The sequence below is a fragment of the Myxine glutinosa genome, chromosome 8, assembly GCF_964187855.1.
Source record: "Myxine glutinosa chromosome 8, kmMyxGlut1.1, whole genome shotgun sequence".
Taxonomy (NCBI): domain Eukaryota; kingdom Metazoa; phylum Chordata; class Myxini; order Myxiniformes; family Myxinidae; genus Myxine; species Myxine glutinosa.
The window spans coordinates 104,548,182-104,561,299 of NC_136268.1; the positions used below are offsets into that span (position 1 = coordinate 104,548,182).

A 13,118-nucleotide genomic window follows, 5' to 3' on the forward strand; every position below is an offset into this window, starting at 1 on the left:
ATTGGCAGTCTGCAGCCTCCTCACTCTCTGCAGACCTGGAGAAAATCACAGACTGGTCAAACAAGTGGAACATGTCTTTCAATCCTGACAAATCTCACACTCTCACTGTCTCTCTGACATTGTGAGACTGACTGGAAAACCCTCCCATATACTTTCTCAACAATCCTCTCCAAGAAGTTCTGTCACTCAAGCTTTTGGGTCTCACTATCTGCCATGATCCTTCCTGGGAAAACCACATTTCCAAGCTGGCATCCAAAGCCAGTCGCCGACTGGGCATCCTCCGTTGTGCGAAGTCCTTCCTTGGCACACCTGAGCTCCTCACCACCGACAAGGCTTTCATCCACAGCTCAATGGAATACCGTTCTCCCCTCTGTGCCGGTGCTCCTGCCTCACACCTAGCTCGGCTTCACGCTGTTGAAACCAAAGCTTTCAGAATCATTGGAATCTCCCGTGATGAAGCTAACTCCGAGGGCCTTTCACTCACTCACCGCAGGCAGGTTGGTGGTCTTTCCGTCTTCTACCGACTCCTCTCTGGCCTTGCCCCCCCAGCCCTCTCTGGGCTCTGTCCCCCAAATATTTCTTCAGGTCGCACAAGAGCTGCCAGCAACCCTCTTATGGTTAAACTGCCAAAATCAAGACTCTCTGCTCACCTTCACTCCTTCATTCCTCTTTTCTCCCGCCTCTGGAACAAACTCCCTCACTCTCTTCAATCCCACTCCTCCCTCCAGGTCTTTAAAACAGCTGTTCACCACCATCTCTTATCTTCCCCCATCCAAAACCTTGATCTTTTCTACCCTTGTTAATTCACCCCAGATCCACTTTCTTCGAAATTCCGACTTCTTTCCTGGAAGTCCTAGCAGTGTCCATGTGTTTTATACCTCTTCCCTCCCCTCCTTCCTGTGCCTCCTCCCCCCAAGCCCTCTCCCTCCCACAGATCTCCCGACATCCCTGCTCTCAAATGTTGTACTTGTGTGCTTCCCTCTCTCCCCATCTTGTCTCCCGCTCTCTTTATCTTATGTTTTATGTGTCAGTTTTTTTTTGTGATTAATGTTAGCTCTTTCACGAGCCTCGATCTTGTATACCAAAAAAATAAATAAATAAAATTTTAAAAAAATGTTTATAATGAGTTCTTGTAATTGTTGTTTATTTATAATAAAAACTCTTCAAGCATATAATGAAATGAAAACTAAATATATTTTTTACTTCCCTGTCAAGTGATGTCAAACATCTCGGGGCAAACTAAGTGCCTCGTGCCCCCTCCCTGCCACCCGGCAGTGGTATCTCTAGATACTGGGAAGAGGTTTTTTCTTTAGCCGCTTTCATCTTGATAAATACCTGAGGAAAGGGATGTTGTGGATGCGTGGTGCTCCAAAATACAAATCTGGATGAGGACGAAAACCTTCGGCTATGACTGCGGAGGAGCAGCGCTAGCCCGATCTCTGTGTACAATGTTGGAAGAAAGCTGTGGAACACCCAGACGAGTGCGGACGTGCATCCAAGGTCCATGTGTGCAACACGTGATTTGAAAAACGATGTCGAGTACTACAAAATGGATTAATATTTTCGTTTAAACATAACAAGGGAGGGTGAACGATACGTTGACAATGCAGCCAGAACAGTCTCGCATACAAAAATGTAGACAAAGCATGCTTGGACAGTACATTGATGTAAGAATGGTAACTTGAGATATATCTTACAAAGTCAGGGGGACGGGCGGGGAGAAGAGAAAATTGCAAAACACTCAATGCTCTTGGAAACGTCATTCATTGATGTTCAGAAACAGGAAGACACCATAATGCAGTTTTAGTGCTTTAGTCTCTCCAATGGATCGGCAGCTTTTAAATTCCAAATTCAAACTCCTGGAGAGACAATGCTGTCCAATGCTGGTGGAGTACAAAATTTAGAACAACTGCTACACGGCCAAAGATATCCACATATCCTTCAGCCCTCATTTGGGAACTGAAGACTATGTTCACCAAAGTTTCTTCGTCTCTAGAATCTTTTGGGCAGTGATAATGGTGTGAAGAGAGGAGGGAGCTGGAGAGGAATGGCCAGGGAGGACACAGAGGAATAAGGGCCGGGGAGGACGCAGGGGAACAAGGGCCAGGGAGGACGCAGGGCCAGGGAGGAAGCAGGGTCGGGGTAAGATTCAGGAGAGGAAGGGCCAGAGAAGATTGGCCAAGGAGGGGGCAGGGTAAGAAGAGCCGTGTAGTGGGCAGTGGAAGAAGAGTCGGGGAATGGGCAGGGGAAGAAGGGTGAGAGAGGGGTAGAAGAGCAAGGGAGGGGCAGGGAAAAAAGGGTGGCCTTCTTTGGGAGTTAATCCACAAGTCATAAGGCATCCACCCTGGACTGGTCCTGTGCTAGAAGCACTTATGAGTCCGAACGTTCATGCTTTGGGTACGATGGTGTTGCAGTCTATTAGCTGGAAGGAGGTGACAGTAAGGTCGCTGTGGATTATTCAAAAGCCTGGTCTTACATCAACTGCTAACATCTTTGGTTGGTAAGCTCCTTGATGCCGCCGATCCAAGATACACAGCAGGATTCAAACATGTAGTCTCCGGTCAAACCCCGGCAGTGGGTTGAACCACACCCCAGGAATTATCCCTGTAAAAAGGTTGCTTGGTCCCAGGTTTCCAAAAGGTCGTGCAAGAGTCTCCGGAAGCTCTCTTACTCAAAGCTCATGAGGTTGTCTGGGGGCTGGAAAGGAGACAATGAATCAGGTGTTCTGTAAAAAATAATTTTTTTGGAAAATTCGAAATTAAACAAATGCACAGTAATATATTTGACTTTCAGGGTTTATCTATAAACGCTTGACATTGAATGAGCTGACGGATTTACGAGATCTGAAAGGGACTCTGTCAACAAAGGGGACATAGAGGGGGTCAGATATCCGAAATATTTACCTATTTATTCCTACATTTCAGGTGCACACTATGTGTACAAGGGTCACTGAGAATGGGTGATGACAGAAAACTTGCCTGAGTGCGGTTACTCCGACAGGCATCCTCCAGGTGTGTGACCCAAAGTCTTGCGATAGTTTCAGAGTTAGCCTGGAACTTGTACACATTACCTGCAAAGTGGAACAAAACAAAGACAAGAAAGCATCTGAAAATGCAAAGCCCGTCCGCGTCCGTTTCTATTTAGACATCTTCTTCTTCTTTCGTATGCTCAAAATAACGAACAGTTTAAAAAATAATACAAAGTGAAAATTGATGATTTTATGCAGCCTTGACCTTTGAGCTTGAGATCTAAAAAAAAAAATCAGCTTCTAGCTTTTGATTGGTGATCCAATATGCAAATTCTTAAAATTTCAGGTCAATCGGATGAAAATTTATGATTTTATGTGACGCTGACGCGTTTGACCTTTCAACGAAATTATTAATTTGCCTTCTCCATGTTCTCATGATAAAACTTTGTTGAAAATTTTAGACCAAAACTCAAATGGTAAATTGAAATTTCAGGTGAAATGGCTGAAAATTGATGATTTTACGTGACGCTGACCTACGACCTTTTGACCTTTTGCCAAAATTATTAATGTGCCTTCTCCGTATTATCACAATAAAGCTTTTGTGAAAATTTGATGAAAATATCTCAAATAGCTGCTGCGCAAGGGACGGGCTAATGAGATGCATTTCCATTGTGACAGGTGTGTGCAGGTCACCCCTCTCCCGCATCTGTGATTGGTTTCTGTTCTGCCAATACATGAACACGCATTTGGACCAAAAACATGCCATGGCATTTTTCTGTTAATAGCTTGTATTCCTGGAATCATTGACAAACTCTATCGCTATGCAAGCTGAAGTGAAACAATTGTGGTTAAATAATCTGCATTCTTTAAATTTGTTTGTGGGCATAAATTTGCGAAAGGATTGGCACCTGAAAAGAAAGGAGCAACAATGGATGGAGACTCAAAATGTCAGACCTGAAATCAGGGCCGTCTCTGGACATATCTCGTGCTGTCGATATGGTCTGGCATCCCACCTTGCTCTCCAAACTCACTGCCTATGGCATCCAAGGTCAACTCCACACATGGCCTACTGACTTCCTCTACTCTCTTAGCCGACGTGGGGCTCTCCACACAATCCTTTCATCTTCGCTCCCTGGTAAGGCTGGAGTCCCCTAAGGCGGTGTTCTGGGCCCAGTCCTATTCCTAATCTCCATCAACGTTCTATCTCTCAATCCCTGGAAAATCCGCTTTATCGATTTGCTGACACCTTCATCCTCTACTGTGACATCTCTCATCCTTCAGGTACCAGGCAGCAAGCAACCTCTTCCCTCTCGTCAGATTTTGACAAAATCACAAGCTAGTCACACTTGGAATATGTCTTTCAATCATGACAAATCTCACACACTCAACATCTCTCTCTGAAAAGACTGTGACAAACCCTCCTGTCGACTTTCTTAACAAACCTCTTGAGGAGGTTCAGTCATTCAAACTCCAGGGTCTCACTATCTGCCATGATCTTTCTTGGGAAAACCATATTTCAAAGTTGGCATCCAAAGTCAGCTACCAAACTTGTATCCCCAGCAAGGCCTTCATCCGCAGCCTGATGGAGTACTGCTCTCTCCACTGAACAGCTCACATCTTGCTCAGGTTGACGTCACATAAAGCCAAACAGTTCAATCTTGGTTTCATCAGACCACAGAATCTTGTTTGTCACAGTCTGAGAGTCCTTTAGGTGCTTTTTTGCAAACTCCAAGCGGGCTTTCATGTGTCTTTCACTGAGGAGAGGCTTCCGTCTGGCCACTATGCCATAAAGCCCAGATCGGTGGAGTGTTGCAGTGATGGTTGTCCTTCTGGAAGTTTCTCCCATCTCCACACAGGATCTCTGGAGCTCAGCCAGAGTCACCATCGGGTTCTTGGTCACCTCTTTTACCAAGGCCCTTCTCCCCCGATTGCTCAGTTTGGCTGGGCGGCCAGCTCTAGGAAGAGTCCTGGTTGTTCCAAACTTCTTCCATTTAAGAATTATGGAGGCCACTGTGCTCTTGGGAACCTTCAATGCAGCAGAGATTTTTTTGTAGGCTTCCCCAGATCTCTGACTCGACACAATCCTGTCTCTGAGCTCTGCAGGCAGTTCCTTCGAGCTCATGGCTTGGTTTTTGCTCTGATATGCATTGTCAGATGTGAGACCTTATATAGATAGACAGGTGTGTGCCTTTCCAAATCATGTCCAATCAATTGAATTTACCACAGGTGGACTCCAATCAAGGTGAAGAAACCTCTCAAAGATGATCAAGAGAAATGGGAGGCACCTGAGCTAAATTTCAAGTCAGAGCAAAAGGTATGAATACTTATGTCAATGTGATATTTCAGTTTTTTCTTTTTAATAAATCTGCAAAACTTTCTAAAATCCTGTTTTCTCTTTGTCATTATGGGGTATCGAGTGTAGATTGATGAGGGAAAAAATTAATTTAAACGATTTCCGCATAAGGCTGCAACATAACAAAATGTGAAAAACGTGAAGGGATCTGAATACTTTCTGAATGCACTGTGTGTGTGTGTGTGTGTGTGTGTGTGTGTGTGTGTGTGTGTGTGTGTGTGTGTGTGTGTGTGTGTGTGTGTGTGTGTGTGTGTGTGTGTGTGTGTGTGTGTGTATATATATATATATATATATATATATATATATATATATATATATATATATATATGTATATATATTGTCGCGTAACCGTGGTTAACACCACAGTTACGGATGACCGATTTGCGAGACTTTAACTCCCGAGGCGAACACTCAATGGCGGACTCAAGTTCAACACCAACGCGCGGAATGGCGGGGCGCAGCGAAGGCTCCGCAACCTTATCTATTAAAATCAAACACCCAGGAAAACTGCGTTCAGATATTATGTACAAAAAGTAATATAAGGGTTTATTAGGAAAAGTAAAGCCAGTGAAAAAGCCCGCCGGTAAATCTAATAATTCTAATAAACCTAAATCGGGACGTCCCCACACGACTGACAGCAAACACAAACGAGGGAGATTAATCACGAAAATAACACGTCCCGTCGTTCAAAATATACGCGGAGATCGGGCTTATCTGTCTTTGTCGTCTTGTATTGTTGGTGTCCAGCACCGCTCCTTCCGGCCCGATCGCACACCACGAGGCCCCTCGCTCCAAGCACCACGCGTCCGACGCAGGCCAGCGGCTCCACTTGACCAGGGACAGGAAGGACTCCTTTCAACTCCACCCGACTCGACGCGGGAGTGCTGGCAGCCAAGTGCCAACGAACTGCTCAGTGCCAACTGGGTGTGCTCTCGTGTGTCTCCTGCGACTCCCTACAACCCGAACTGCACTCGAACTGCGACTGGAATGGCGTGTCCTCTCCAACTCTCCACCACCGCTCAACTCTCTGGTGCCTGCCTGCGTCTCCCAGTGCCTGCCACGAACTCAACTCAACTCAACTCCTCGAACTGGCGTCCGACCGTCGCCTATATTGGTGGCCGATGACGTCACATTGCGCACTCCTCAGCCAATCAAAGCCTCCCGCGACTCCTGACATCTCCCCCGTTACGCGACCCTGCGGTCCTGGCATAACACGTGCCGGCCAGGTTTGTAGGCCTTTGGAGGTGTACACGGTGGCGGCCAATCATGGCGGTGTTTTTGACCTGGTTTCCTGTCAATTTAATACGAAGTCCTTGTCAGGGAAAGGGGATTATTTAATGTTGCGCTAAGGACCTAACTAATGTTTATGTGGTTTGCAGTGCCATAAAGGACAAAGGTTTGATTACTAGGTGATACTCACAGGGGCGTTACCTTTAATCCCTCACTATTTAACACTCGAATCTCCAGGTAGATCCACACTCATACATCTTACCCCGACAACCGCCTGAACATCAATAACTTATTACATGTAGAGTCCCTGTCACGACAGCCGAATACCTACCTATTCAGATCTACCTAGCTCTAGATGTTGCATTACCAAATTCATAACACAGCCCCCCCCCTGGAACCGTAGCTCCTGCAAGGTTCACCGCAGGGCTACCATTCCAGCCTTAACACTTACTGTCACACACTTAATTAACCTACGAAATAAATCAGGAAGGGCTGTGGGAAGTGAGTCGGACTACCTACCTACACTTCCTTAACATGCTGAACCCCTTAACCATCATGCAAGTATGTACATCTTCTTCGTTGTTCCTGTGGAGGGAGGAAACAACAACACACAACACTAACTTAACCACAAAACTTAACCATCTTTCCAAAACTCAAAACTCTAACCTTTGTACATACCCCGGTCTACAGACCGCGTCCCCCGGTGGATGCCACAAGACTCAACCTTACCTGCGGGGCCATCCCCAATGCATCCCCCCTAAATTTCCACGGGCCCTGTCCAGATGTTACAGGTGAGTGACACGGCTCGGTGGATTTCGCCCACATTCATGCAACACAGACCCCTTAACCACTCATTCTCATTCCATAGGTCATCAAGGCATTGCAAAAATCAACAAAGCACTTATTCCCAATACACCCCCTGCAGGACCATGGCATTGATGTCATTCACGTGTGTGTGCATTCCTCAACTAGGCAGCGGGGAGGTACCGCACAAAAGATGGTGGGGGCGCATCAGGCTGTGGTGCCCGCAGTCCCAAAAACAAGTCAACCGACTTACAAATTCATTGCCCCCCCCCCCCCCTTTACCTCTTGGCCCCGTGACAGCCCAACAGCCCCTTTCCGCCGTTACCTCGCCGGTGAGGGTCTCCACACACACCAGGCTCCTTTGCCTCCTGCTTTCACGCAGCAACACGGGTCACCGGGGGACTTCCTCACCCCGCGGCGCCCAACCAGACCCTCCACCGACGAGCTCCAATTTCCAGTTACCACCGGCTGCCAGGGGTAATTGCCGCAGAGGGGGGCCCGCAGGCATCGCTCCTCAGAGCTTGCTCTGTACCTGCGGACACACACACCTTCCCCACCCACAAGACCCCAAAACACACTTCCTCCCCCACTGCCATTCAATTCTCCACACAACTCAGCACAATTCAGTACAATTCCATAGATGGTGTAAAAGGTGTTACAAGGCTTGCCATGGCCTGCCACATGTGAAATCCCCCAGTTCACATTTAAACCATCACACATTTCCAAAAGCACATTTCCAAAAGCACAAGTATCGCCCCTCATTATCTCCAATAATCATCACTCACTCTCCAGGTTCCACTCTCACGACCACATCAAAACACCTAACCACAACACAAAAACATACGCCACCCACAAGACACTGTGGCTCCCATTCCATCCCCTCACCGGCCATGTCATCACTCGCTCTCACCTCCCAACTCCAAATTACATGTCCCCAATTTCCCAAAGCAAATCCTGAAGCCTGGGACAGTACTCCTCAAAACACTCACCTCAAGTGCAGGTAGTTGCAGGTTGGTCAGATCCAAAGGTGCCATCCACCCATACAATTCCCAAAATTTCACATTGGGCCTACCAAATACTTCCAAATTTCTCTTTTGTCCCCACTACACTGGCAGGTATGTGGATCCGCATCCAACGGTGATCATCGCTACACAACTACCTGTGGCCACGACAGCTCTGCACCTCTACCGTGCAAGGGTCACCGGGACAAGGTGAGCAGTCAAAACGCCAACATGGCCCATGAGTGTCCATAAGGGTGCGACCCACCATCCATCCTTCGACCCCCTGCGAGGAACACAGCTGCAGCAGCCCCAGCTGGCCAATGTGGTGAGCACTTGCTGCCACAACACCCACTACCGCACACACAACCTCGGCCCTGGGGGGCACGGTCGCAGTGCGTGGCATCCCTACAGCCACGTCCCCTGCACCTCCCCATCATCCCCCAGTCCGACTACAGAACTGCAGCCCCCCAGTGCTCACCCACACTTGACCACACCAAGGTCCAGTCAACAGCCATGCTCCACCAGGAGACCCACCCAGAAGACATGGTCCACACACCTCGGACACGCACGGCACCACGTTGACCCTCAGGCTACACAACTACATCCCCATCATCCCGCGTCCCAAATATCAGCACAGTTGCCCCCGCAACCAGTTGAAAGCTGTGTCTTGCTACCCTATTAATTTAATCACAGCCTCCAACACTTTGGTCTACACACCTGGATCAATAATGGCGTCACTATACAGTGTCCACCATGGCATTTCACAATCCACCCTTAAATTTGCATCTAACCCACAGATTACCCATGCCAACCATTTGTCACATTTCACTCACCTCACCAAAGAAGGATGCTTTGCCATACACATGCCAGCCGAGCATGGCCCATATGCTCGGCTCGTTACACATCTCCCGATTCACATCCCCATGGCTCTCTTCCCAACCCGAGAGTCCATAAATCATAACGGAGCATCTGTGGAAGGTCACTCACACCATCACGTTCCACAGATGCCCCAATGGTTGTCCGGCAGGCTATCTCCATCCCTGTCCATTCGGTTTGACCCGCGTCCATAGACCAACCACCATGCCAGGTCACCACATGCTGGTTGTCCCAGAGTCCCTGGAGGAGAGTGCCAGGCCGCATGCCCGGGTGGTCACCACATCAGTCCCAAGTTGGCCGTCCGCAGTGCCACCACCAAAGCGCGACCCACAACACCTCCCCCTAGTGGTCCTCAATATTTGCCATCCCAGGCTTGAGAAACCACCTCGGACCTCCCTGGAGGTCTTAACCCCCACCAGGGTCCGGTGACCCTGCCGGCCCGAGCCACCAGCTCGGACGGCGCCCCGACGGACAAGGGACGCCACACTCCACCAGACCCCCCGTGGGACCCAGGTCGTACCTCGACACCCAAGGCTGGACCCCACGTCCAAATCTCGCCATCACAGCCCCCCAGCTGGCTGGCATACCCAAATTTTGAAAGGGGCAACTTTTGCCCGAGGCCATCACCCATGACCTCTCCATGTCCAGATCCCGCAGCCCGGGGACCAATCCCCACCATGGCTGCTCCAAATCAATTTCCCATTGTAATTTTATTTTAAATTTTCTTTTACAAATTTTCATTCCCACTGCCAAACCGCAGCTGCAGGGAACAACCTCTACCACCGGTTGTTCTGCCCCTCCCTGCAGTTGATCCAAATTCCCTACAGGGACCAAATCTCCAGAAGCTCTATCTCCCGATCCTCCAAGATCCAAATCCAGCCCGGAGCCAACACACTCCCCCAACTGGTTGTCCAATTTTGGAGCCTCTGTTTCCAAATAGCAGTGTACAGTGAGCGTCCCCTCGGTCATTCCAACCACCTCCTCGGACCAACTCACCTCTTCACCCAGGCTCCTTTGGGCCTGAACAAGCTCTACCTCCATGGGACTGTCACAGGTCTCCAGCCGCTGGATCAAATCATCCTCATTACAAATCATTCCTGGCCCCGCCAGGCTTTGATCAATATCCCCAATAAATACCCGGTCCGGCTCTATCGCATGGACCCCCAAAAACTCTACCCCCTCTTGCTCCGCACCACCGCCCTGGTGCTGCACAATTCCAAATTCATCCCCCGGTTGGGGTGTTGTGACATCCACACGGTCCCGATAAACAACCAGGCCAGAATGTGGGAAACATTCCCCATTACAACTCTCATATTCCAAATTTCCTTCCCCGCTCACCTGTGGACACTCCACGTTTACCTGCAGGCATTCCCCATCTACCTGTACACATTCTCCGCTCACCTGTGGACATTCCCCATCCACCTGTGCACCTGCGGTCTCCCCATCATCCCCCATTTTGTTTGCCAGCCCATCAATTTTAATACTCAATTTCCGCCATTCCCCATTCATTCGTTCATAGTGGGCCTTCAATAGATTGAATATGGTCTGGTAAGTTATAGGAGCCGTCTCTCCGGCGGGGGAAGTTCCAACGCTATCCTCCATTTCCCTTATTTCCGTCTCACTCCCGACGCTGACGGAGGCCTCGCTGCGTACTTCCATCTCATCAATTTCCGACATCCGCTTTCCGGAAGATTGTTTCCCGCGCGCGTATTTATTTTAATAATTCCTGAAACAATTTAAATTTGACGAAGACGCGATATCGCGCTCCGTTTGCCCAATTGATTATCCAATTTCTCCGCCTCGCCTATAAAAATTTTGCGTTCGAACGTCGAGCGCAATGTACGCCCGACCGTGTCGATGTTGCCCCGCGGACAAAAAAATTTGTCCGACCGTGTCGATGTCTCGCCGCGGACAAAAAAATTTGTCCGACGGGTTCAAATCCCACTCTCCTGACACCACTTGTTACGCAACTGTGATTAACACCACAGTTACGGATGACCGATTTGCGAGACTTTAACTCCCGAGGCGAACACTCAATGGCGGACTCAAGTTCAACACCAACGCGCGGAATGGCGGGGCGCAGCGAAGGCTCCGCAACCTTATCTATTAAAATCAAACACCCAGGAAAACTGCGTTCAGATATTATGTACAAAAAGTAATATAAGGGTTTATTAGGAAAAGTAAAGCCAGTGAAAAAGCCCGCCGGTAAATCTAATAATTCTAATAAACCTAAATCGGGACGTCCCCACACGACTGACAGCAAACACAAACGAGGGAGATTAATCACGAAAATAACACGTCCCGTCGTTCAAAATATACGCGGAGATCGGGCTTATCTGTCTTTGTCGTCTTGTATTGTTGGTGTCCAGCACCGCTCCTTCCGGCCCGATCGCACACCACGAGGCCCCTCGCTCCAAGCACCACGCGTCCGACGCAGGCCAGCGGCTCCACTTGACCAGGGACAGGAAGGACTCCTTTCAACTCCACCCGACTCGACGCGGGAGTGCTGGCAGCCAAGTGCCAACGAACTGCTCAGTGCCAACTGGGTGTGCTCTCGTGTGTCTCCTGCGACTCCCTACAACCCGAACTGCACTCGAACTGCGACTGGAATGGCGTGTCCTCTCCAACTCTCCACCACCGCTCAACTCTCTGGTGCCTGCCTGCGTCTCCCAGTGCCTGCCACGAACTCAACTCAACTCAACTCCTCGAACTGGCGTCCGACCGTCGCCTATATTGGTGGCCGATGACGTCACATTGCGCACTCCTCAGCCAATCAAAGCCTCCCGCGACTCCTGACATCTCCCCCGTTACGCGACCCTGCGGTCCTGGCATAACACGTGCCGGCCAGGTTTGTAGGCCTTTGGAGGTGTACACGGTGGCGGCCAATCATGGCGGTGTTTTTGACCTGGTTTCCTGTCAATTTAATACGAAGTCCTTGTCAGGGAAAGGGGATTATTTAATGTTGCGCTAAGGACCTAACTAATGTTTATGTGGTTTGCAGTGCCATAAAGGACAAAGGTTTGATTACTAGGTGATACTCACAGGGGCGTTACCTTTAATCCCTCACTATTTAACACTCGAATCTCCAGGTAGATCCACACTCATACATCTTACCCCGACAACCGCCTGAACATCAATAACTTATTACATGTAGAGTCCCTGTCACGACAGCCGAATACCTACCTATTCAGATCTACCTAGCTCTAGATGTTGCATTACCAAATTCATAACAATATATATATATATATATATATATATATACACACATACTACCAGTCAAAAGTTTAGGTACAGCCAACATTTTTTTACATTTTACTATTTAATGTGCAAAATGAACATAAGATATGAACAAAACATTTACCAAAGATACACCTGATTATCGACTGATTAATATTGTTATGTTGGTGGGGTAAAGCAATATCTAGAGTCAGGTAGATCTGAGTAGGTAACATGCTTCGTCTGTCACGGTAGGGAATCTGCCCTGTAATAAGTTCCATGTTTAGTCCGGTTTGTCAGGTAAGAGTATACCTGTGAACATACCAGGATGTTTGTGTGCTAGGTAGTTATAGTGATTAAAGATAACAGCCCTTGTGTGTCACACCTGGTAATCAAACATTTGTCCCTTATGGCAATGCACACCAACATAGACACTTAGATAGGCCCTTAATAATAATATTAATAATTCATGTATTTTGTATAGCGCTTTTCAAGAAGCCCAAAGGCGCTTTGACAGAGTGGAAAACATAATGCATAACAATACATGAAAACAACAATTGCAAAAAGACAAGAATCAATAGGGAAATATTTAAAGCAAAAGGAGGGAGAAGGAGAAGAGATAGTCAGGGGTTAAATGCTGTGGGTTGAATGTGAATGCAGTGTTGAACAG

At 48.3% G+C, this 13,118-nt stretch overlaps 1 protein-coding gene across 5 annotated transcripts in view; it reads right to left on the reverse strand.

Annotated features, from left to right (window-relative positions):
- Positions 1 to 1,127: 1,127 nt before the first annotated feature.
- The window catches only part of LOC137433159 (ras-specific guanine nucleotide-releasing factor RalGPS2), a 262,715-nt gene continuing 250,724 nt past the window's right edge, over positions 1,128 to 13,118 (reverse strand). For 2 of the 5 annotated variants that reach the window (XM_078783628.1, XM_078783629.1), the window contains 2 exons: positions 2,979 to 3,070; positions 1,128 to 2,697 (listed from right to left, as the gene is read on the reverse strand). In XM_078783628.1, coding sequence (XP_078639754.1) covers positions 2,668 to 2,697; positions 2,979 to 3,070 — 122 coding nt within the window. In that variant the 3' untranslated portion in view covers positions 1,128 to 2,667. Of the gene's footprint in view, positions 2,726 to 2,978; positions 3,071 to 13,118 lie in introns of all 5 variants that reach the window. The other 3 variants (XM_078783631.1, XM_078783630.1, XM_078783632.1) reach the window with 3 other exon arrangements.